This window comes from Lepisosteus oculatus, chromosome 16 (assembly GCF_040954835.1).
Source record: "Lepisosteus oculatus isolate fLepOcu1 chromosome 16, fLepOcu1.hap2, whole genome shotgun sequence".
Classification (NCBI taxonomy): Eukaryota; Metazoa; Chordata; class Actinopteri; order Semionotiformes; family Lepisosteidae; genus Lepisosteus; species Lepisosteus oculatus.
The window spans coordinates 13,327,817-13,353,093 of NC_090711.1; the positions used below are offsets into that span (position 1 = coordinate 13,327,817).

Consider the following 25,277-nt stretch of genomic DNA (forward strand, 5'->3'; position numbering starts at 1 on the left):
CTTCCAACAAAGCCAGAAGAAGAGTCCAGAATGTTGGGCAGCACTTGCTTCAGGCTGACAAGTCGCTGTGCTGGTTGTGCAGAAGCAGCAGGACACGCAGCCTGATCTGCGCAGCTCTGACAACACTGCCGTCCCTGTGTTACAACTGATGTGATCTGTGCGCCCTGTTCACATTGCTCCCACTGAAAGAAACCAGCTGCAGGGAGTGAAGGGACTGCCAGTCACTGTCACATCAGCTGAGCTTGCACATGCGAGTGGCTGTGGCCCACATGGCTGGCAAACAAAGGTCAGCTTTGATTTGAAAAAGCAGCGTGGAGAAAGAAAACTCCAAGAAACAAACGAGACATGAAGGCTGGCATTAGAGATGACCCCTTGAGCTGATTTATCTGTGTTTGACCAGCGTTGTGCTCTCGGGGAAAAAAAGAGCTGTATAAATCACTCCATTTTTAAATAATTGGAATAAAATTTCGGCCAACGTTTCTATCTGTGACGTTGAGAGCTTAGTATCGTAAGAAATTGTGGTGGAAGTACATTGCTACCAGTGCCTGTGATAGCTGTGTTCTACAGCAGTATATTCAACAACTAAGGTAAAGGTTTATTCCATGCTGACAGGTGAAGAGAAAAAACACAATGTTTCAGCTGGGGAGCCTCCTTCAGGTGTTTCCTGAAGGCTCCACAGTCGAAACGTCGCATCTCTTTTCTTTTCCTTTCAGCATGGAATAAACCTTTATCTTTTCCTTTGCAGCCGACGCACACTGACGCAGCTCCCTACTTGACTGTAAGAGAACGTTCATACTGTCTATGCTAGGGTTATGTGTAGCTTAGTCTGTATGGAACTTTCTTTTATTTTCCAAGACAAAACAGGGCAGGCATGCTGTCCAGGAAGCAGGGTGGAGTGATGGTTTGGGCGGTAGGTTCATTTTTGGAAGGTTGCAGTCCCTTTGAGCAAAGTGCTTCACATACTGTAGATCGCCGCATTAAAATGCCACACTGTACAAATTTTAAAATAAGTAGCTTTGGAAACAAAATGTTAGCCAAGTAAAAAAAAGTGACATGAGTCACCTGTACTTGGACAAGCTGTTTTAAATGTAAAGCCTAAAGCATTTGTGCACACAATTCTAATAGGTAACAGAACAATACTTCACCTTGGACAATTCCGTTGGAGTTCTTATCCTTTCCAGACATCTGAGGCTGAGCGTAAACTGAAAATAAATACCAAGCAACATCTTTTTAGAAGCCTGTAACAAAGTCTTTTTAAAGGGCCAGGGAATCTTAGCTGTCTGTTCCTCCTACGACACTGGGAAGTAAGGTGTTGTAAACATTTCTGTATACAATTCAAATCTTTGCGCAGAACAATTTGTGAAGTAATAATTATAATGTATGCACACCTGTCTTCAGTTTTTAAACAAATCAAAGGCTTGTTTATCAAACAGAAAATAAACCAAAGTACATCTAAAGCAAATGATCAAGCATTGAAAGGACAATACATGTAGATTTGGGATGAACAGAAGGCAGATCAGGGAAACTGTTATAGTGAAACACCGAAATGAAAAAACATCCTGACCATACAAGCTACAACAAGCTGTGTTTACAAGGCCTAAACAAGCAAGATGGTTCACATCTGCTAATTGTCTTTAAAAAACCCTGCACAGAAATTCACTGCTCCTGTCAGAAAGATCAACAGGACCCCAAGGAGTAAAGAGAAGTGTATTAAAATGGATTTAAAGTATTACAACCTAAACTGAAAGGATTTGTATTTAAGACAGAACATGAGTCACTGTCTAACGCGAGTCTCTGGAACATGCTGTCTAGTAGGGCTGTTGTTGATATCTTGGGCTTCTTCCAAAAACAGCTGCATGAGACCACAAGATAACATTCTGGATGTCACAATCCAAACAGGCCTATTCGCCTCCTCTCGTTTGTAACCTTCGTTATTCTTGTTGTTCTTGGATTCTCAACTGCTGCTGTTACTTCAAACCCGTCTCTGATTGATTAGTGCAAACCTGCCAGAAAAGGTATCCTTTAAAAATATGAAACAAGCCTTTTTTAAATTTCACCAAGTTCCACGCCATGTTCTCTGAGTTGAGTCAATGACAGTAAGTATATGATGTACAGAATTGACATGCTGATGACTGAAAATGTGGGGTGAGCCTTCAGTAAAACTACTCTTTCAGAGCTTCTATGACAAAGAAAGAAATGGATTCGGCCAAACCAAGTTCAGCAAGCTTTGGAAGTTGAATGAAAACTTAAAACCTGGCAGGTTACCACCACTTGAAATAAAGGACTTATCAAAAATCTCCAAAGATTTTTCAGGATAGGGTTTTAAAGAAATGTGGTTTATTATAAATAACAAGGGAATAAGCCTATGCTCTTTCAATTGTCATGATCTTGTGATTCAAAGTTACATCTAAATCAAAGCAGAGTGCACAAAGACATATTTTAATCACGTGTTAAGAAAAGGGACTTGTCATGAAGCTGCAGTCTCAGGGAATGTGTTTGATTAGAAAGGATGTGGTGAAGTAACATTACTTCAAACAGCGGGCCATGGCAGTTTGTAGTGTTTTGTTAAACAAGACTTTTTTCATGTCTTTCCTAAATACATCAAGCCAAACCGTCACCTTTAATGATGAATAACATTGAGTAGGACTTTCTGCATTAAGATATGCAGGGCTGGGAAACAAGGAATTTTAGAGAACTTGTCCTATACCATAGTACAGGACGTATGATAATTAAAGATACCCAATTAGTCACGTTCAGTACCCAGTTTGACAGAGGATGTACAGAGGATGTCGTTGTAATTGCTTCTTAATAGCTAATTAGTAAGTATGAGGAAATTACTAATTAAGGCTGACTAGGCTGTCCTTAATTGTAGGAAAATTGGTTTATTATATAAAAACACAACTCTAGCCTCATTAACATGTTGCAGCTTCTGGATGCCTTTTTATGTGTGTGCTAGTCATACATTAAGGAATCATTAATGGTCTGTAAGAAAATGTGGCAGCAATTAAATAAGTGGACAAGGCTCTGTAAATTGCCTGGGACTAGTAGCTGTCTAATGGACAGGTTAGCAATGCATGTTAGGATATGCAAATAACGGAGACTTCTTTTTCACCACCAGACACGAACAGTTTAAAGTGGTAGGAGGTTCCTTCCTTTGGAAGAGATGTAAACCTGAGACCCTGGCTTCCTTGGTCATTAAATGTCCCATGACACTGTTCATAAAAGTAGAGGTGTTGACCTTGGTGTGCTGTGTGAGGTTAGCCTCCTATACGATTTGAGTATAAATGAGACACACCTGGCTTAACTGGATAATTGACACTCAGTGGGTGGGACTCCACATGTGGAATAGAGTTCTGTAGGTAACTGACCACTTTGCTTGATAAGTGAGATGTTGTATATTACCCAGCCAGGAGGAAAAGGACAACTAGTCTGTGTCTAGTTGCGGGTAGGAAAGGAAGATGGTGCTTGTATGGGACTCCAGAAACCCCTGAAAGCACAGGTAAAGTCCTACGGGCTCCTGTGCTTGAACACCAGCAGAGGGGCATGTGTTGAGTGTGAAGGACAGAATGGCTGTGGGGGGGGGGATACTTCTGTGTTTAGTTCAAAAGGTTCATGTCTCACTTCTGGAAGGTGAAGTTGAGAAAACTGGGTGTGAAAGGTTAAACTGAGTTAAGATCATCGATTGTCTTTGTAGTAGAGGGACAATCCAGAGTTGCAGTTCAGAGGAATTCTCCTGTTCTGAATTGCTAAGACTCCTTAGGTTGACTGAGGAGGGAGAGTTAATTTGAAAGGGATATTACAGACTTCGCTACTGAAAATCTGTGTCAATAATAACTGGACAGAGTACTGGAATTCTCCACAGCTGGAATGTTTCTTTTCTTCTCTCTTCAGCATGGAATAAAGCTTTACTTGTCCCTTTGCAGCCTACATATGATGAGGCAGCTACATACTTGAACTACTTCAGACCACTGGAATGTCTTGAAGCTCAGGAGGGTTCTGCCCACAAGACTCCATGATGGGCCATCCCAATGCCCACTCCTTAAGGTGATATGCTGACTGACTGCTTTGTGGTTGCTGGGGCACCTTCACTACAGTACATCCTGGCTAAATCCTACTCTGGGTTTTACGATCTGGCCTCCCTTAAGATTTCCCCCTTGTTTAAATTGGAGGAGCAGCTTCTCTCCTTCGCCTGATCTGCTGTGCGATAGGTAGCTGGTGCTTAATGACTGCTCTGTCACCCAGGTGGGGCTGCACTGTGGGGGTGGATGAGGGGGTCCCCTCATCATGTAAAGGAGGGGGGGGTCTTTCAGGATGGAAAAATGCTGTACTGATGCAGGGAATTGGGCAGTGTTACAATCTTATTCTTTTTTTAAAAAATTATTTTGAAATCTGCCACTACCTCATAAACTAAGATGCCTGAAGAAGGCTCCACAGCCGAAATGTTGTTTCTTTTCCTCCTTTTTCAGCGTGGAATAAACCTTTACATGTCCCTTTGCAGCCTACGCATGCTGACGCAGCTCCCTACTTGAACTGCCTCATAAACTAGCCTCTTTGAGGTTAATTCTAACACTTACACTTTCTGCAAATCTTTCCCTTTGCAAATATGCTGAGTATGGGAGGCCATGTATGCAATAGAAATGAGAGAAAAAAGCAGTTCTTTTCTGTTTTCGTTTTTTCTTTATGGGAGTGATGGCACTTGTCAAGTTCGACATAGCTCAACATTAAGACAAAAAGCTGTGAAATTACCCAGAACAGTGCTGCTTTTGGCTGGGCTGCCTGTAATTAAATTCACAAGAACCACTTAACTGTCAGAAACATCACTGACACAGGAAATGGGAATCTCCTTGTTTCGTGTACTGTACTGTATGCAAATTAATTAAGTTACTTACTTAAGTTAATTAAGTACGCATGGTCCATCCTGTGAGTGTCAGTGCTGCTGCTTACACTGAGGGGTTAATTCTGCCATTGCAGATGACTAGCTAACCCTGGCTATCTGGCTTGTCCAAGAGGCACACGTCTCTGTGAGAAACAGGTGGAGATTTATTGGAAAAACATTTTCCCTTTCCCAGTGACAAGCATTTCATATTTCTGTGCCCCATGACCTTGTCAAGTGGAGCATGTTGTGCTGCCTTTTAAGCTGTCAGACGAACATCAAATGTTAATACAAAACATCAGTAAATGAGATTTATGAAGATGGGGAAGGCAGTGCTCTGGAGGAATGACAATGAGGGGGCTCCCCCTCCCCTGGAGACGGCCTGCTGTGATCTGGAGCCGGGGGGTGGGGGACAGGAGGCAGAGACAGAATGACACAAAGCCAGGCAGCGAACAGGAGGCACGAGGGGGTTTGAGGAGTTTTTTGATAAAATCCCAGAGGATATATTCACCCACCTCAGTGCCCCCATTTGTAAACTCTTGCTATTGGTCTGTTTTGTTTTTTTTCCGAGACATGATTGTAGCCAGTCCCCACGTCACAGGGCGGAGGAGAAAAAAAAATTGATGGCTGGAGCCCATTTCAAAATGGAGACAGCGGAGGCTAGCCGAAACGTAAGAAATCAATAGAATAATCAAACCTTTCAAGGAGCACTTCAATTAACTCACAGTGGCCGCTCTTCTGACACATGGCAAGTGACGTGCGAGGCATTAATCACCCCACCTGTGCCCCCGGCTGGCCTGGTAATGAAGTAGGTTTGCATGGGGTGGACAGTGATGGGAGGCACTTATTTGTCATTGTCACAGCTGGAGATGAAATAGTGCATTTTTCTCCTCAGTGGCTTCCAAAGGGCTGATTGACACTGAAGAGGACCCCCCCCAAAAAAGACTAAAACACTAAGACTTCAAAGTAAAATGTTAGAAACCCAGTTTTCAGGTCAAAGGTACGCTGTTACTTGTACGGACAATGTTTTTTGGGGGGATAGTTTACAGCTGGGTTGAAGAATAATCGTTTTCTGAAATGCTTTTCTACTAGAACAATGGGGTAAATGTATCATAACTGCTCTGAGCTGTTGTCAAACCCGTAATTGACTCTAATACGTAGATTTCAAATATTAGAGATTTAAAGTCAAGATTTACATTGACTTTAAATTAAAATCAAGGCTGATGTGAATTAAAACATGAAGAAACGTGTATGATGGGGGATCTTATTCAGGATTTCAAACTCAAATTCTGAAGGATCATGTTCCTCATGACGGGACACCCATTTCTCCTTGAGATCGAAATAGACATACTGCATATAAGTGTCAAACTTATCTTGTCGAACTGGGTAATTAACATGTTATGAAATATAAATAATTTACTCTTTGTTTAGCAATCAGTCATAAATACAAGAATGGTTACAGGCTAGAGGAGGCCATTTTGCCCATCAAAACTGTTTGGTAGATACTAGAAAAATACTGTACTTCCACACTCAAGGAGAAGATACTTTTTTTCCAAATAGAAAAACATAGGGCAGACGTTTCTAACAGCCTTCTGCTGACCTCCAGAAGGACCTCAGTTATCTGAGCCTCACCCAGGAGGAGTGAGAGGGGCTCCGTTAACTGCACAGGGGTCAGACTGAGGGAGCTGGTCCAAAGCCAGAGCTTAGGCTGGTGAACGGACCTTTAGTTTCACCACTGAACTGCCTATCCCCAGAGGAAAAAGGCCGGGTTACAGCACAGGCACATGGGTAATATCTCATCTGCTGTGGAGTCTAGAAGGTTTCTCTAAGCCTCAATTCTCATGGCCTCCTGAAAGGAGTTTATTAGCTTGATTGGCGCTTAAGTGGATACGTGTCCCCTACACAAGTCCAAAACTAATGGTGACTTAAGAAGACCTACTATTTATACTTGCAGACTAAAATATAGCCATGTGACGTGTTTCTGGGAGGATCAGGAGAAGGAGTGACACTGGAGAGGAACTAGTGATGTTTCCTCAGTCACTACTGTTCCATATTAAATCAGCCAGATGAAAGCAGCTCTCTCAGTGCAACAGCCATTTATTTACTCGCGTTAGACTTTGGAAACACAAGCTTTGCTTGTTCAAATGTGTAGCAACAGGATCCACAGATTTTCTTTTCCCAGTACAGTCGAGAGTTACATTTAGCCTTGTATGGTATAGATTCACATTTCCTGTCATGGGCACTGGTCCATATTCAAAGTAATAAAGCTTGCGGGAGGGGGAAAGGACATATACAGCAAATATGAAGAGAAAACATTACTCATTTTCTGTTACAGGCCTGTGAACATAATTTCAACAGACATCCTCATTAAACTCCAGTGAGCGAAGCTACACGAATGGCAGACTTAACGTTTTCCTACATGAGGCGAAACACCAAATTACTTCTGGATGTATGTTTGCAGGCGCAGTGGATCAGAGAGATTCCTTTTTAATTATCTGGAGGCACTACTCTTCTCTGTCAGATCATCATATTTAATCTAAAACACGCCGAGCTGTAGCCAGAGGAAAATCAGCAAGAGACGACTGTTGCTGTGTTTTTGCACGTAAGGAAATAGAATTAAGTTTAATTTATGGGGTGTGCTTTACAGCTACAGTACCTTTACATTTGTATCTATACTTCCAATAATGCAGGACGATAAAGACAGAACATAGAACCCATCCTTTCAGATTAATATAGTAATTTCAGAAGCACCCTAAACAAGATGGTCTGTGCAGCAATAAGTGTTCAGACATTTACTGCTCACAATTCCATGACTTTAAGACAGACGTGAGTGTTCTCTTTACAATGTCGATGTGAATGAACAGCTGAGGTGATGTCAGCTTAAGCCTTCATGCAATTTATCGGCGTTAAACAGACATGGTCCTTTGAAGTGTCAATGTTTCTGGGAAATCAAGTCAAAGAGTGAGGCTGGAGACGAACAGGAGGAGATTCTCTTCTTGGTCAGTACTGTCAGACTTCATCCATGCTTTCACACAACTGGAGTGGGCCTTGTGTGTCTTTCTCCTTGGTGTTCAACCTTGGATACAAAATGTTTGACTACTCAAGCAACAGCTTTTCCCAGTCGACTCCTAATCCACACAAGTGCGTACGTTGCATACATCTCTTCAGTTGTTTGACATCATATATATTTTTGGTTCTACAATGAAAGCTGTGGTAGTATCAAAGAATTGCATTGGAATAGATTTGATCTAGTATTCGATTAGCTGGGCCTTATGTATTCAGTGCACAATGCTTTGTTAAGGGAATATGTGCATCTAAAATGCATTCAATGATATTAACTCAGGAGATCTGTTAGTAAACGATTTAAATATTAGCTATTTACTTAAGCATCCCCAAAGCAATTAATAACCAATCTAAATAAGTAACAGAAAGGAAATGATCATTCTTTAAGATATTCTCTGTATTAATGCATTGTGGACATAGAAAATAATACACATACTGGAATACATTCTTGTTGAAAACATAAGAAACGTACACCATTTCTGTAACTCGCAGAATATGCCTGTTCAGATTGAGATCCTGTCTTTCAACAAAATATAGCAGCTTTTAAACTTCACACCTAATTTAAGTAATTGCCGTGAACGATTTACAAAATACGACACAGACTAAACTAAAAAGAACTGGACAAACCCAAAAAATGACTAAAGAGTCACGCTAAAGATACTTAAAGCGGTAAATCCGAACCCGTTTCGTTCATTGCCTCTTTGTGTGGCCTGCTGTGCCCCAAGCTGTCGGCACATTTGAATGAAGAAAACATTAGTAGTTGCACTGGCGGATTCAGATACTTTTAACATTAGGATTTTTTTCTGTACTGCTGCAAAGTACATTAACCCTCTAGTCTTGCCTTCTTGCTGTAGGTCCCTGCAGTGCTAAGGCTCATGCATTTTTAATTCAGCTTTCTCTGCTTCAATTGATTCTCGCAGACAGACGGGTTCCTTCGCCTGCATTTGCTGCACCCAGGGTTTTTTTTTTTTGGGGGGGGGGACCTCTGCAAGGTCAGTGGCGACCCACTCCTGGTGCACGAAGAACAGCAGGCAGGGCAGAGCTCACACGTCAGGAAGGATTAGCAGGAGGAGGGATCCCAGGCAGCAGGGCAGCACGACCCCCTGGAAACCCTCCTCCTCTGGGAGCGGGGCTTGCAATTAAAATGAATACGGACCCAGGCTGAATGGCTGGAAACCGCATTAGCCCTTGTGTTAATGAGAAGTGGCACCAGTGAGCAAATGAACCCAAAGCAACATTCTCCCTGCATAGAAACAAGTCTCTTAAAGGGCGCTTGCTAGACAAGCAGGTTCTTTTGGTCTCTGAGCAGAAAAAAAAGGCTCTGAAAGTGTAGTCGCTTACCTATACTTATTCTTCAAAACAGGTTTAGCTCCAGTGGTGTAGCCCATAAAAAGTGCTTGATAATCAGCCTCCTGCAGAGCCTGGTGTGAGCCAGGCCCCACACAGCTGCAGTCCAGAGAAAAGTGCGCTGAATTCAGCAGATTGAAGAGTTTGACGACAAACGTGAAATACGTGATACTTAAAATCTGGCCATTTCAAGAAAGAAGATCAATCCCCCCAAGTTATTTGCACTCTCGCAAATTTACATTGACTGTTTTGAAGCTGAGGCAAAAGTGTTGAACCTTTCATGTGAAAAAAACGATTAAGCCTTTCCGGAGAACAGATCAATCAAAGTGGCCTTTGCAGGCTTCACTCCTGGCTCTTAACTTTAAAAAAATCCTGAATCCTCCTCCCTCCTGATCCATCACACCTACAGAAATGAGTACGTTCCAGTGATGGCCGAAGACACCCTCCCAGATCCAGAGAAGCGATAATAAAGAATGGGACTGACACAGTGGAACAGTAAATCTCTCTCCTCAGAAGCACAACACCCTGATGGCGCATTGTTATTCTAAGAGGCTGGCGGAGGATGGATCCAAGCCGTTTTAAGGTTAAACCATTCAGTTTTCTGACGTATATTTGCGCAGGCTGCCAGGACTGTGTTTTATGTGACCTTTTGATAAAGTGTCTGGGCGATAACTTTGAATTTATAGCGAGTGGCAAAGAGAGGTATTTCAAACCTGCCAACTCCAAAAAGTCCAAAAAAAACGTTTCTGTTAAATTGCTCTCCAATGACAGCCTGTCTGGCCTCGAGATTTGTTTTCGGCAGTGTTTCCTAATCCCGCAAGTCAACACATCCGTGCTTTTAACCCACTCTTCATCAATGTCAGATTTGTAAATACGAAGATGGTGTAGAGGAGCAGCAGTTTCTCTGAGCCGCTGGTGAAAGTGTGAGCTGGGGGTGTGCAAGTCTGAGACCAGAGCAAGAGAAAATAAGTACCAGCATCCACACGAGGCAGTGAGAGTGTGATATGTTGTGGCTATGGGCGATCTTTTCTGTCTATTAATACAGACAAGCACTAGTCTAATGACTGAGTCACTCTAAGCCCAGTGAGAGCAGTCTGAGGGTTATGATTTGACCAGGAAAGACTGCGGTTTGCTTTCCCATACAGATTTTCCCATACAATTTAGCACAGAAAAGCATGGTACACTCTCCCTTAAGGTTATGGGTATAGAGATGGAGAAGTCAGTTGTCCGGTCATTTAAGGTTACATCTACAGGGAAATCCATTGACTGACCAAGTCGGGGTTGGAAAATTATTTTCTCCTGGACTGATCCAGCCTCAGCCCTGGTTTCACAGTTCTCCACTCATTCTACTCCTAGTTTATTGTTCAGGCACAAAGATCCAGCTAGCAGGGGGTTCACATGTCTAGGACATTGAGAAGGACCAGCCGCAGATGGGTTAGATCAATTATGTTACTTCTAGGTTACATTGCACTAAACAATGTGTAGGCAGGGGTGTTAGTAGTAACACCTTGTACCCAGAACAGTTAAAAAAGCCATACAAGTTAATCATTAAAGTATTACGTTTTGTAAAAATTGTTTGTCAAGTTGATTAAATATCTTACAATGGCACCATCACTAAGTTTTACCTACCACTTGTTCATTGTAGGACGTTTGCAGTAATGTAGGTTCCAGGACACCACCAATGAGCCTGGAAACGTACTGTATGAAGCACAAGGATTGTGTGGGGACAGACTGTTAAATTGCAGGGAAGTGGACTATGATAATGGTTCTTCTCTAAGCTCAGAAACAGCCTAATAATAAGAACAACACCAAGTATACACACACAGAGCACATAACAGGATTAAAATAAGTCTTATAATTTATCAGCTCCATAAAGCCAAGAGTAAAGCAGAATTCTACGTTAAGAGCTGAAGTGAAAATATAAGTCTTTCAGCAAGTTCTAAAAATGGATGGGCAAAGAGTTTTGCTGAAGAGAAATTGCTTAAGTCTCTATTATCAATTGTGTGGAGCGTGGTCTCAGGGAGAATCAGACCTGAATCAGCAGATCTTTGATTAGGTGTTAGACTACACTCATACAATATGTCCTTAAGGTAATGTGGAGTTGAACCATGCATTGCCTTAGCAGCAGAAGGTTCTAAATTACACTCTAAAATCCACACTACATTTCACAGGAAGGTTATACAATTTACACAGCAATATGCTGAGGCAGAGTAATTGTAATCAGCACATGAGCTGCAAATTTCCGTACACAGTGAAGTTTAATGAGTCCTTTAGCTCCCCAGTCGTCAATAGAGTGAGCCATTTTTCAGCTTCAGATAGGCAAAGCAAGCGCCTTAAGTCGGAAATGTTACACAGGTGGACAAAAGCTGGCCTTGTGACATGTCTAACACAAGCTTTCGATGACAAAACAAGGTCAAAACAAAAATAAGAAGGTCATGAGCAGCCAAAACCTGTTATTGAAGAAGTAAAGGTTTATTCCATGTTAGAAAGAGAAGAAGCTCAATGTTTTGGCTGTGGAGCCTTCTTCGAGTGTTGTTATTGATTAGATAGTTTTAAGAGTCTCCCATTTTGAATCATTGGATAAGATGCTGCACAGTTGACCTTTAATTAAATGTTCTCCATTCCTGTAGGTATAAATGACTCTAATACATTCACCTTGGAGACAGAGCTCAATTCAGTACCTGTCTGGCACTTAGAACTTGATGACTCTTGCTTTACCAGATTTTAGCAATGTGTGCCTCAAATATTCTGCTCAATTCCTCAGTTCCAATGTCCAGAGTTTTGCAGTCTTGTAGTACCCATCTGTTCACATATCAGGTTTGCTGCACATCTGTGAACTACTAGTAAAAACAATCTGGTGTCAAGGTCTACTGAAAGCTTGCCAGAAGGAACAATTAGAGACAGTATGTGTGTGCCCAGTGATGTCTGGTGAAGTTGCTGTTCATTAAATCTCGAAACAGAACCCACACCAGCAATAATCATATGCAGCCCTTGGAGAATGTTCTCCAGAAATTAGCCCGTCCAATCCGTGCCAAAGGCAATTTGAGATTTCTGAAGGACGTCTCCACTCAGTAAATGAAGAGGCATGTAATGTCTGAGTCATGCAGTCTCTGCTACTGATCTGTCCCTTTGAGAGCACTGAAGGTCATTAGCATCCAAACCTAATTTCCAGCTCTGTGACATTATTTACACTGGCATCTCTGAGTTGAGGTCTAAAGGCCGAGACACTGTGAGGCTGCTCTCAATTGAGTACCGTCAACTTCAATTATACAGAGAGGTGAGATAATTTTCTTTGTCTTCCCCATGGGGAAAAAATATTTCTTATTGGCGTCAAGAGTAGCCACGATAGCTGATAGTGTGGATTTTCTGAATGACCTGCAGGTATGTAGTTTTGCCAGCTGTGCTTCATACAATAAATGCCTGGGCAATGGCTTACTCTTTTTTTATCACTTAGCCTCTGACTAACATACCTAATGAGCTGTAACTGATAGCCAATATCATTGGGGTTATGTATGATTAGATTGAGGGCACATTACTGTGCCATCAGCCAATAACAATGAGCTCAAAATCAATATCATATTGAGTGTATATGAATGTTATTTCTATGACTACAGTTCCACAATATTTCTTTTTAACACACCAGGCTTTCTGTCATTTTGCTAGCATCCTTAGTTTCCTTTTTTCTTGAATGGATATGCTTGTTTTTTAAGTCCCAAACCCATCAACTCAGTATTTGATTGCCATTTGCGGTTGCTCCTTTTGAGATTTTTCAAGCTCTTCCTTGTTCAGTTAAATACGAAGGGGCCCTGCCCTGCTAAAGAGTCAAGAAATATCACATGAGAGCACCGGGCACTGCTCTGAACTGATGAGGCTAGAGCAAACATTAACACACAGGATTTACAAATGAGAGAAGACCTTCCAGTCCATTCAGCTCATTAATTTAGAAGCTAATTAGCCCAAGAATCTAGTCCAGCCATTTGCTGGAAGAAACCAGAGTATCAGCCTTCAACAACCTGGCTGGGCTTGTTCACCCTCTTCCAGCACAGCGCTTTACATGAACAAGAGCTTCATGGATGAAGATTCTAAATGCCCGTCCTGGTAGTTTTCAGTGGGGGCCTCTAGGTTGCATTTCTTTGTTGATTCTGGCGAAATTCCTCTTCGTTGCCTTGTAACCTCCTCTGACTAAAAAGGGCCAGTCCCCTCAGTAAATTCCAAGAAGACAAAAAATATTTCAACCCACAAAGGTCCACTGGGACGCCGTGCTGTGACAACACAGCAGCATGCGGGCGGGGGCATCCGACAGTACGTTTTGTGCAAGATCCCACTCTCGGCGGCTGGGAAGCATTTTGTGGTCAAAGTCGGCTTTTGTCGGTCTGTCCTGTCAGAAGTGCTGCCTCAGCTGGTCTCTCCCTTCCTCCCACCCTCCTCCTCGGCTGTGCTGCACAATGCACACTCACTCAGCCCAGAAAACAAATGCGATCAGCTTCTGCTTGCAAGGTGACATTCCACAGTGCGTCTCCAAAAGCAACTGATCCCGTTCCAGCTGGTGTTTGGAAGCAGGAATCTCTGCTCCAGAATGTCCCCCCGCCCTGGAGGTTTCCTCCTGATAATGCAGCATGCCTGCAGTGCAGACATGCACGCCCAGAGCCGAGCCAGGTACTGACATTGACGGAGGACTTAAAAAACGGAGTCACACTGCTCCTGAAATGACTGCAACCATCACTGACTTGCGGAGCATTGTTTATTTTTTCGTTCTTAGCCACCTCGGTTCCTGCTTTTTTTAGATCAGATTTTGGCAGGCACAGGGTCTTCATTATTCTAATTGTGATGCAAAAATGTGAACAAAACTGCCTGCTTAAAATAACCCCATAGTAAATAACAATGAAAATGACAATTATGATGTTCCAAGTACAAGGTCCTATTTCTGTTCCAAGCTATCTTTCATGCATTAATTTCCTTACCACTTTATACAATTCAAGGTTGGGGGGAGCTGGAGCCGGTCCCAGTAAGTAACGGGCTCATTTAGTAATGGGTCCCAGTAAGGCGGGGTACATCTTGGGATGCCAGTCCATCGCAGGGCACAAACAGACACGCACACACTCACTCAAGAGAAGCCAATTAACCTACCAATATGTTGGGACAGTGATTTGAAACTGGTGCACCTGGAGAAAACCCATACCAACACGAGGAGAACATGCAAACTCCACACGGACAGCAGCCCAGGTCTGGAATAGAACTCAGGGCCCCAGTGCTAAAAGGCTGCAATACTAGCCTCTACACCACTGTGCTGCCCTAGTCATTTCCCAAGAAAATGTGTCTTACAATTTTAAATTTATTTTTCTAATCAGTTGCACTTTTACCGGTATCTTAACTTAAAGAAAGCAAATATGTTTTTTTCTTTTCTCAATCAACACTTTGAGAGGACTGAAAATTCCTCTCGAGAGAGAAGTGTTAGACAACCAGATAATCCCTTTGCTTTTCACTTTGGGAACTGAGACCGAACGTCATTGAGACATAAAGAGTCACATTTGGTATCGCAAAAAAGAACCCCAGAATTGACACTTCTCAGATGCAACAAGGACTCTTAACAGATGCAACTTAACAGATGTCGCAGGAATAGTGGAAATCTGGGGGTTCATACACGTGTTTCTCATTCCCGGTTGCTTGCTGTATTTAAAATGCGGCGTCATGAAAAGTCACAGAAGATAACATTGACTGCCTGTCACAAGGGCATCAGAAAAGGAACATCAGACTCTTTCAGGTCAGTCTACAGTGTCCTGCGGTTCTGTTTTGGGGCTTGTCTCCAGAATGGTAAGGTAATGACTCTTTGCTCATCGATCTAATTGTTACTAAAAGTTAGATATAAGTTCCTTTCATTCCTTTAACTATTCAATAGTTTGCTTAGTTTATAATGACTATATATATATATTTTTTCTTTGTTATATCATAGGTTCCGGGTTCACACAGTACTGTGCTTTACTGACCTTGGACGGTGCTGGATGTATTGACTGTCACGGAACTCCTTCAAAAACGTAAACCATCTTTTAAAGTTTTCATTTAAGACAACAGTAACCAAATTTCTAGGAAATTCTCAGAAAAGGATAACCTTTTCCCAAAACCTATTGAACACCTCCTAATAATCCTGAAGCAATTTGTACAAGATGTCCATGTATGGTATTTGAAGCAAAGTTGAGCATTAATGATGAGCATTTTGTAAGAAGATAGCCGAATTTAAGAAAATACATTTCAGTCAGCTGGGTTTCAAAAGACAAAGAACGTTGCACGAAAAAAAGATTGAAAATAATTTCAAGTAACCTGCTAAAAAATGCAATAATTTAGAAATAAGGTTCATTATCTCTGGGTCTGCAGTATCTCAGTAAATATCCTCGTGACAGACTATGTTTTGTCTAAATAACAATCATAATAATTAGGAGAATAATTCCGGTTAAAGTCAGCAGATGCTTTGTTGCTATGGTTAATCCTCGATGGACAGGCTTCTGTATGCCAGAGGAAGAAACAACAAATTCAATTCTAATTAGCACCATTTCTCCACTGTGATCCTTTCCCCCTGTTTTAGAAAAATACACTGTAAAATCTGAAGATGTCCCTCTCTCTTGACTTCCATCTCTTTCTAGAAGTGGAGTAAGAGGATGTTATATATTTAAAAAAAGAATATGTCAGATTTACTTTGGAAACGTCAGCTTTTAATAATAGTGTTTTATCGGGCTTAATCCAACGCCAGCGCAAAACAGTACCGCTTCCTCACAGCGGAGCATGATCGATATTCAAGAAGGCTTTCATCCAATCCCACTGGCTAACAAGTGAGATTATTCTGTGAGGAATTTAATAAAGGCAGAGCCAGACACTTTCTTTAGGTGTCTGGTTTATCTCCATTATATTTCTTCCGCAGAACGCTTGTAAATCCTCTAAAAGGCCTCAGTTTACTATGCAGCGGCCTTTTGACGTGAATACTGTCTGGAAATCCTATCAGCTTGTAACGGAAAACATTAGCTCCATAAAACTGCCATGGATTTGGAAAAGGCTGCATTGCAGTCTGCCTTGGGCCTCCCATGTAGCTTTCACCAGCCAAAACCTGTTTTGCTTGAAACCGTGGAGAATGGATGTGCCTGGAAGAAACAGAGCAGACCCCTGCAGTCTGAGCTTCAGCCTTCAGCCAAGATCTGAGCAGCCCTGCTGAGAGAAACACCCCCTGACGCAGCCCCTCTGCCGACCCTGGTTCGATCCCACACGGGCTGGTGCAGCATTCAGGGCTCTCGCCTTGCCGGACGTCGGGCCCGACACGCCGCGTCTCGGTCGCCACGGTGCTTGCAGACGGGGGCCATTTTCCATCTCAGACTTTGCCCCGTCACGTCCTGAATTATTTACACGAAAAGCATCTCGCCCCTGTCGGAGGCCGGGGGTTGTTAATTATTGAAACGCTCTTTTCAGAATTGCAGCGTAACCGCCCGGAGCAGTACAGGCAGTGCCGAATCTCTGTAACTCTGGGGGAAGCCACACCTTTTGTTCTGCAGTCCATAATCTAAAGAGAAACGTGCCTTCGCCACTGTGGACCCGTTTGATTTTGAGACAGTTTAAAAAGATATCACGCCTTGTAACTTGTGCCCCAGATCTCAGACGAGGACCATTCAGACACGCAACTCTCTCTCATGGACCTTATTTATAGGCCTTATTTATCTTGCTAAACCAAGAGCATCTTCAAACGCTCTCCAGACACCATTCATCACAGCTATCCCACTGTGCATCATCTGGCCTTCCCATCTGATGGTAGAGCTCCAAAACAGCCACGAGCAACAGCAGCTCTGCCTCGCTGTTCCCAGGAGGCTAAAACGTTGCTAATGACAAGAGACGAATGGCCTCCTCTCGTCTGAATTGCGCCTTATGTTCTGGTGGGGGTCTTAAAAAGTCTTCAAAGGGCCAGGTATGTCACATCATAAGGGTGTGAGCTCTAGGGTGGATGTAGCGATCACAAAAGGAACTCACTCAAATCATAGCAGTACCATAAGCGCTGTTTTCAGGAGATCTGTCAGCCTGGAAGCACGGCTTCTTGCACTATAAACTGCTCTACCCCGGCTCTGATTCATTACATTTATTGATTCGAAAAACAACGGAGACGGCACTGACCATGTGTCAAAAAACCTCTATAAGACGAAGGGAAATTCAAAGGCTCAGAAGGATATCTGTTTCATTACGGATTTACAGGGGAGTGGATGTGCCACTGCATTGCAGTTGTTAGTTTTTCTGGAAAAGCTGTGCTGCAGAGATTTAGCAGTTGCTGTCCAAGGTACTGAAATGGCCCCTGCTCTGTTGGGCTATCTACAGTAGGAGTGGGTAAATCACATTAAAAGCACACAGCATTTCCTTTGATATCCCAGTGAAAAAGAGCTTATTACAGGCTTTTTTTTTTACAGGTGTGTTCAGTGCCGCGGATGTTTCTGTGCTGCAAGCGAGTGTTTGTGTGGTTTATGTATTAACAGACATAAATGAATGAAGAGGAGATGAAAGCAAAATGAAGCAAACGTACATTTGGTTTAAAAGGTTTTACTTTTCTCCATGAAACCTGCTCTTCACATACTGCCCTGTACTCTGCTGAAAAGCCAAATTTCCTCACTGACAAAGAATGAAAAAGGTCAGAGACTAGTCCTCCTTCTCATCTCATTTTATGATAAATTATTTTTTTTCTTTTATTAGATTTAGTTATGCAATACCAAGGGGCACTGATTAAATCCTGGTGATGTTATAATAAACCCCTTGTTCGTGGGCAGTAGGCTCATCCTGTGGCAGTGATTTAAATTCACTGTGATGTTGCTGGGGCATGTTTCCAGCATTTGGCTAGAAAAACTGATAAAAAGATATTCTGTTGTACATGGAAGATAAAGGTTTATTTAATGATAGCAAAATAAGGAGTATGTAGAAATTATACTTCATTCTTGCTTATTTTGGAAATAGGAATTATGGTGTAAACTGTGAGGTTATTCATAAGCCACTTTTAATGACACATTTAAACCAAATAATCTTTCTTCATGCATTTCCACCTAAAAAAGAAAAACTCAATTAGATATACTTGGAATGACGTTAAAAATGCTTCAGAGAAGAAAATGTATGCAACGGATATGCAGAGATTCGACTTTTGTTTTGTGCACAGCACCATCTGGTGGACTTAACTTGTAACTGCATTCCTATTACACAAATGGGGCGTTGTTTCTTTTATAACAAAAGGCTTTTCTTATTCCTTTCCATCTTTCATTTTGTTTTTAAAGAGTATGAAAATAATCATGTATAACATGATTAAATATTTTAAAACATTGAAAATCAAAATTAAATCAGTCTAGGAAAATGTAGAGCTTGACACAATGAAATATCAAAAGTTGCTTCGGATGCAGTTTCTTGGGAAGGGGTCAGTTTGTTCAAAAACGTTTGTTATATTATGTCAAGAAGAAGCTATATTAAACCTCTGACCTCTGACACATGCTTTTGACATGAAAAAATCTCTCCAAGCGCTCAGGGAAGCAGATGACTCTATTTTCATAAACACAAGAATTAGACCCTTTTAGAACACTCAATGACTACATACCCCATGCTGAAGTCTTATGCTAACTGAATCCAACATTGTATCATGACAACATGCTGCTATGCCAAGCAATAGCTGCACAAAAGAATACTGAATTGTTCCAATGCATTTGGAATAAAAAGCACATCACTATTGTAAATAAGTAATCTGTTCACCTACAGATACATCTGACATGTTCACACCATTAAAACTGCAGCCAAGACAGGGAGCTTTTAGAGGAATAAATCCTGCTTTTTGCCTGTTTCTCACAGGGTCACACCCTAGCTGTAACACAATGGTGGCAGACACCTCTATCCTGCTGCTGATGAGACTTTGTGCTTTGATACCACCCATGGTTCATCCCTGCAGGTCATTGTCCAAAGGGCTCTAATGAATTAGCCCACCATATTTTCAAATGAGGGAAGCAGATACTGTCTACTGCAGGCTTAGCCATGCTCCCACAACACCTTGCACTTGAATGTGTTGAAGGTAATCAATATAGCAAACGTACAACATCGGAAGAGTTAACTGCTACACCAGAAAGTATAACCCAAATGTCAAACTTCAAAAATCTCAATTCTGTTCATCACGTGTTCCATTATCGTTTAGCTTAGCCAAAGCAAAGAGGGTTGAATCTGGTCAAGTTCCTGCCTAGAGGTTATGACATGGATCAGGGTAGGAGATTTCTTTTGAGAAATGTGACTCTCCTTTTTCAGTGAACAAATTCCCCGTCTCCCATTATCATAAGCTGGCAAACTAAGGCGCCTCAGGCACCACAGACACTCAGACTTGGCTTTTCTGGAGGGCTGTAGACTCTAAATTGGAAAGTTGACACCGGTGCTGCAAGACGTGAGGGACCATGGGTGCAGGCCGTCTAGGAAACCTGCTGAATTGCGCTGCAGCATGTCGAGAGGCTCATTAATGTGTGTGCCTCTCCCCAGCACGCAGAGAGCTGGTCGGCACTCAGGCTCGCCACCCTGTTAATCCATCTCGGAAAACAGCCTTCCATTTTACAAAACCCTTCTTAAAGCTGCTGTTCTACCTCTGAGGCAAGTTTTCCCTTTCAGAAAATGAAGAGAAATCCAATAACCAAAGCCTAAAGCAGTAATCTAATTTTCTGCAGATCTTTTCTGCTCACCCTCCCTTTCTCTCCTGTACGCACACACTCCTCTCCATCTCCATCCCTCGCTCTCCAGCTAATTGTGCTTCCCCCATGGAATTGGGCTGCTTTATTTTATTTTCCTCATTTCTCCTTCCCTTCCTCCCTTCGTCTTTCCACGTCGTTTTCTTTCTCTCGGTCCCATCCTGTGGCCTCGGAGGAACTGGCCTGCTGTCCTTCTCAAATTCCCTCGCCTGTTCCCTCGCCCTTTCTCTGTGTGGCTCGATCCTTCCAGCTCTCTCCTTCTTGAGCGTTAACGATTTTTTTTCCTGCCACTCTGGTGTGGTTCCAGGCAGACAACACGTCTCCGATTTTGTCAGAAAATGGAAAGGCCAAGGAGCTCCAGTGGGGTATCCGTAAACCTTAAAGACTGCCAGTGCTGCTCATGGCTGTTATAATGCACATTAAAAATTTAAATATTTCACCCAAACAATGCAAATGGCAGCTGCTTTATTCTATACAGATAAAATAGCAACTAAACCCTGGCTTAAACATCAGAACACAAAGAAACCTCTCCATAACTAAAACATAAGGAGGTTTTTTAATTGACCTCTATAGTCGGTTGATGAAACAAAAAATAAATTCACAATGATAAATGAGGGAAAGATTGATTTTTCTTTCAAAAATTAGGTCAATGCTTAACATGTTTGAGTACTTCAGGGTTCAAAGGCTAGCATGTGATCCCACTGAAAATTGTACTTTGAACGCAGCACATCGTTCTGCATCTTTTGTCCAGCTCTTTAAGATAGAGGACGCCTCTGGAAACACAAGAACATGATTTTCATTTTTGGGCATTTGTAAATTAAAACTGAGCATTAACCTTGACTGAAAATGTAGCCTCACCAGCCAGGGCTGCGGAGAATGTAAAATCCCACTCAATAAAATATCAGGAACATTTCAAAAGAAATATTAAATGCCACAGATCTGCAACGGTAATTTGTGCATGTGAGTCATAAGAGACATTAGAGAAAAAAAACAAATTAAGGTGAAAATTCCCTCATGTCTATTTTCAAACATGCTTTATTCTTTTATGAAATAACATAAAAGCCACGTAATATCTCGTCTTTCATTTGTCAGTCCTGCTTTGCCAGACAAATGACACCGTTACTGAGAATCTGCAGTGTTGCTTTTTCTTGTTTTCTTTTCAAAATCATCTGCGTATCTATGCGTGCATGTAGCTATGGGCCTTTGCCTAATTCCCTTCACATCGTCAAGAAAATACAGTCGGAGCATTGCTCATTTGCAAAACCTTAAATCGGTTCACTTCAGAAATATTCATCAAAGTCACTGGCTTTGCCAGCTCTTTCTAGTTAACCACTTAAAGCAGAAAAAAAGAAAGAAAAAAGATGCAATTACAAAAGGATCCGAGAGAAGCCCCATTTGTTTTGCTGAAAAGGCGGCTCAACGTCAGTCCCCTTTGGATGTGTCCTAATATGATCTCCCTGGACTTGCAGACACGCAAAGCCTCTGATACTAGCCTGTGCGTCGGGCGGGGCTCCCAGCATCTAGCAACGGAGCATCGCCCCGCTGAGTGAGCGAAACAGCGCTTTGAAGGTCTGCGAGTCCCCGACGCACCCGGTGTTATTTCAAACTGGGGGGTGCCAGCGCACCCACGCCGGGTGGATGGTGGAGGGTGGATGGTGGGCCCGGGAAAAAAAATCTCATTTTTCCACCCGCTTGTAATGCAGGGCTGGCTACGTGCGGCGCTCAGGACTGCAGAGGAAACAGAGCGAGGAGACGAGTTCCAGAAGGGGGGATTGATGGAGGGTGGGAGATGTTTCTTTCTCTCACTTCAAACATGAGGCCTGCGAGACCTCATCACGATGCAAGACCCCCGACAGGTTTATTTCATTTTTATTTGGGGGCGCTGCAGAGCTGAGCTGAGCTGAGTTCAGGACGAAAGAGTGGACACACCTCTGTTAATGGTGCGCGATTAGTTTTATAGCCTCTTGGATGTTAACGATCTGCTCCCAGACTGCAGTCTCAGTTTGTTCATGTCAGTCAAGGGGGGAGGGGGGGGTGGGGTCACACCCAGCGCAGCCCCAGCCCCAGTGTGTCACGTGGATTAAGCCGAAGGCTCCTCTGTGGCAGTGCAGGAGGCTGGCACACCTGAAGAAGTGCTCTTTCCCCTCTTTTCCATTATTTCTCGGCTCACGGGATGGCCAAGACGGTTGCTGGGCGGAACCTTCTACATTTAAACATGACCCCCCCCCCGCCCAGACACAAAACCGCGCACACTCACGCACACAGAGTCACAGAGATGTGCTGGCTCACCGTGCAGCAGGGAAAAAGAAAAAGAAACATCCTGGTGCACTCATTTCACACTCGCAATGTAGTGATAAATAAGCTACCCGCCCCCAGGATGGCGATTGCACTCGTTCTGAAGGTATCTAGAATCGCAGAACCATAACAGGCTGCGACTAAAGACTGCAATCCGTTGCCCTGAGTGATGAGAGGACATCGTGTACCGAATCACTGCCGCATCGTAAGTGCAAATCTTGACAAGGTGCTTTCAGGAATCTGCATTGCTCAGCAGAGAGAGAGCACCGTGTTGCATGAGCAGTCGGAAGCACATTCACTTTTATCTCCAAATGCAGCAAAACCCTCGCTGTATTATATCCCTGGCATGCTTCTCATTTGCCATTCAAGGGAGCCAGCCCGGCGAAATCTATAATCAGACCCCTCTTAGCGCAAGAGCGATTCATTATTTATCATTCTCAGCAAATTACCACCCAGCCTTAAATAAATCATTCTGATTTCGGTGCGCTGGATTGAAATTGTCCTAACGAAGAAAGGACAGAGCGAGTGGAGACAGGGCTGCAGGGAGTCGACAGCTGTCATAGAAAAGCTGCCTCCCAGAGAAGAGTCGACCACAGATCTCACCGAGCCGGAGAAGCGATTACTGAAGACAAGCGTCTTAGCCCCCCTGAGGAACATGCACTAGAAATTAAAGAGGAGCTGCAGCACTGGATTAAAAGAGACTAGTCCTTTCAAGGTATTCCTGCAATCTATATATACAGCAATACATATATAACAATAGCATTGATTGAAAAGCTACCACAAAGCAGAACACACTAAATATCTCAATACAGATCTCTGCTGGGGGCGCACTGCAAGCAGCCCAGAATAAAATGCACATTTTTGGTTTAAAAAATAAAAGCAGACTGCTTCCTAAAGGCATCTAGACGTCCTTCCTCTTGCCCAGAAAACAAAAAGAGCTTTTTCCCCCCTACCTGCGATAGTGCTTGCCATGGCTGCAGGAGCTGGAGAGCCGAAGGATGCTGCCGGACGGAGAAGCAGAGAGAGTGTGAGGCTGGGAGCAGAGCTGGGCTGGGTCTGTCTCGTAAGTGATGCAGTGCTGAAGCTTCCAGCTGCCTAATGAACAATGAGGAACACACTGTCAGCTCAATAGGGCTGTAACCTGCCAGAGACGAGGAGGGTGGAGGGAACGGCAGAGAGGCGCACACACACACGCGCTCACACAGACGCAGGAGCAGGCAAAGAGGAGCTCTCCTCCTCCGTCTCCGAATATTAATCAACAAATCACGGGCCTCTCCTGTCGCATTCTTAATGCCCCAGTCCCACTGCCTGCCCCCGGAGCTGATAAATATTTATACGCCCGCCGGCGGCTGAACCAAGGGAGGGAAGAGGAGGGTGAAGGGCCACGCCCTGCACTTTTCTGTGCCGGCCGGCCTGTCTGCCTGCCTTGTCTGTCTGTCTGAAAGGGCCGAGGCTCGGGCGAGGAAATTGGTTTGTCAGCACTCCTAAATGATGGCCTTCTCATTTCACACCCCGAAGACAGAAGGAAATATCTCAGCGTCACGAAGGAGGGGGCAAAAATTTCAAGGTTGTTGTGGGGTTTTTTTTGCGCTACCGCAATTATTATTTCTTCAATACGCTGCCGTGCGCACTCTGCAAGCTTTCTTGGCATCACCTGTCTCCTGTTGCCAGGGAAGGACAGGGCAGTTTTTACCAGAAAACCTGCTGTGATAGGAAATGCTCCTGCCGGTGGGATGAAGAAGCTTTTACTGTAAAAACCCATGAGATTGGGGACTCAGTGTGCCTCGACGCACTGCTTTTCAATTGTCTTGCTTCAATATGTTTTTTTATCAGTAAAAACTAAGGTGGAGTATCAGCTTCCCAGCAATAGTAGTATTCCTGAGGGACACTGTTAAAAGAAGATGTTCTTTTATTTAAAATGCAGGCAGTTACACCGACTAGCCAATGGCAGAATTTAATTTAGTTTAATACGTGTAGATCTCGTACAGTGCTATAATATATCACACTACACATGCTGCTTCTTTATAACCGTAAATTACAAAGGCCCATATACTGGGTGAAATTCCTTAAAAAAAGCAAATATTTTAGATAACTGTGTTTGGGCAACGTGTCATTGCAAATTGCTGTAATGGATTTTTTTAACGAACAATTTTAAAAAAATTATCATCATCTTTGCTTTCACGGCCTGCTGCATATAAATGATTGATTACAGCACAAAGAAGCCATACCTTATACAGACTGCTAGCACCAGGGCTTCAGCACGGGAAGCTGTTTTCATTTACTACTCACAGACATCGGCAGAAAATTCAGACACAAGCAAAGTGACCAAGTGATATCCTTTGAATGCTGATTCTGCCTGGCCAAGACGTGATCTCACTAGGCCCTGATGAGCTCATTTCAGTCCATTCGGACACCCACAGTGACAAAATGAAGTCATCCCTGCTGATGACCTCATACATTTACCACACAGCATACAAAACAGAAGATATTGATCGTGAGTGTAAACCATTAACTGCTTCTTCCCATAACTTACTGAAACTTAATGCACAGGGAAGGGAATGAAATGGGTTCATCCATCCTAAATGGTTTTCAATATGACGTTTATTACATTAATGTTATCCAGTCACCTCTGGGGTGCATTGTAGTTTCATGGAGTTCAGAAGGAAAGTCTGGGAGGAGTTCAAGTCTTGAATCCTGCCAATCAAGGGCTCAATGAAGGTACAAATACAGGCAAACCCGATCCCTTTCCCCAGCATCTCTTGAGACAACACCCCTCCCAACCAGATGTTCAGTCAACTGGAGGGTCACTTCCTCATCCTCTGGTCAGGTGGTCATCTGCCTAAACCCAGGGGGTAAATGTCAAAATATCAGTGAAGACTCTTCCCACAATTGCATTATTGGAGTTCATCTGTTTTCTTTTTTTTTTCTAAAATGCAATAAGCAAGTGCAGATACGCTCAGAAACCATTAATCTGGTCTTACTGTTTC

The 25,277-nt window shown here is 43.0% G+C and overlaps 1 protein-coding gene across 3 annotated transcripts in view; it reads right to left on the reverse strand.

Annotated features, from left to right (window-relative positions):
* The window catches only part of stmn3 (stathmin-like 3), a 40,637-nt gene extending 17,059 nt beyond the window's left edge, over positions 1-23,578 (reverse strand). Inside the window, exons 1-2 of one of the 3 annotated variants that reach the window (XM_006639400.3) lie at positions 23,244-23,576; positions 1,146-1,202 (exon numbers count right to left, since the gene is read on the reverse strand). In XM_006639400.3, coding sequence (XP_006639463.2) covers positions 1,146-1,202; positions 23,244-23,262 — 76 coding nt within the window. In that variant the 5' untranslated portion in view covers positions 23,263-23,576. Of the gene's footprint in view, positions 1-1,145; positions 1,203-23,243 lie in introns of all 3 variants that reach the window. The other 2 variants (XM_015364648.2, XM_015364650.2) reach the window with 2 other exon arrangements.
* Positions 23,579-25,277: the final 1,699 nt, after the last annotated feature.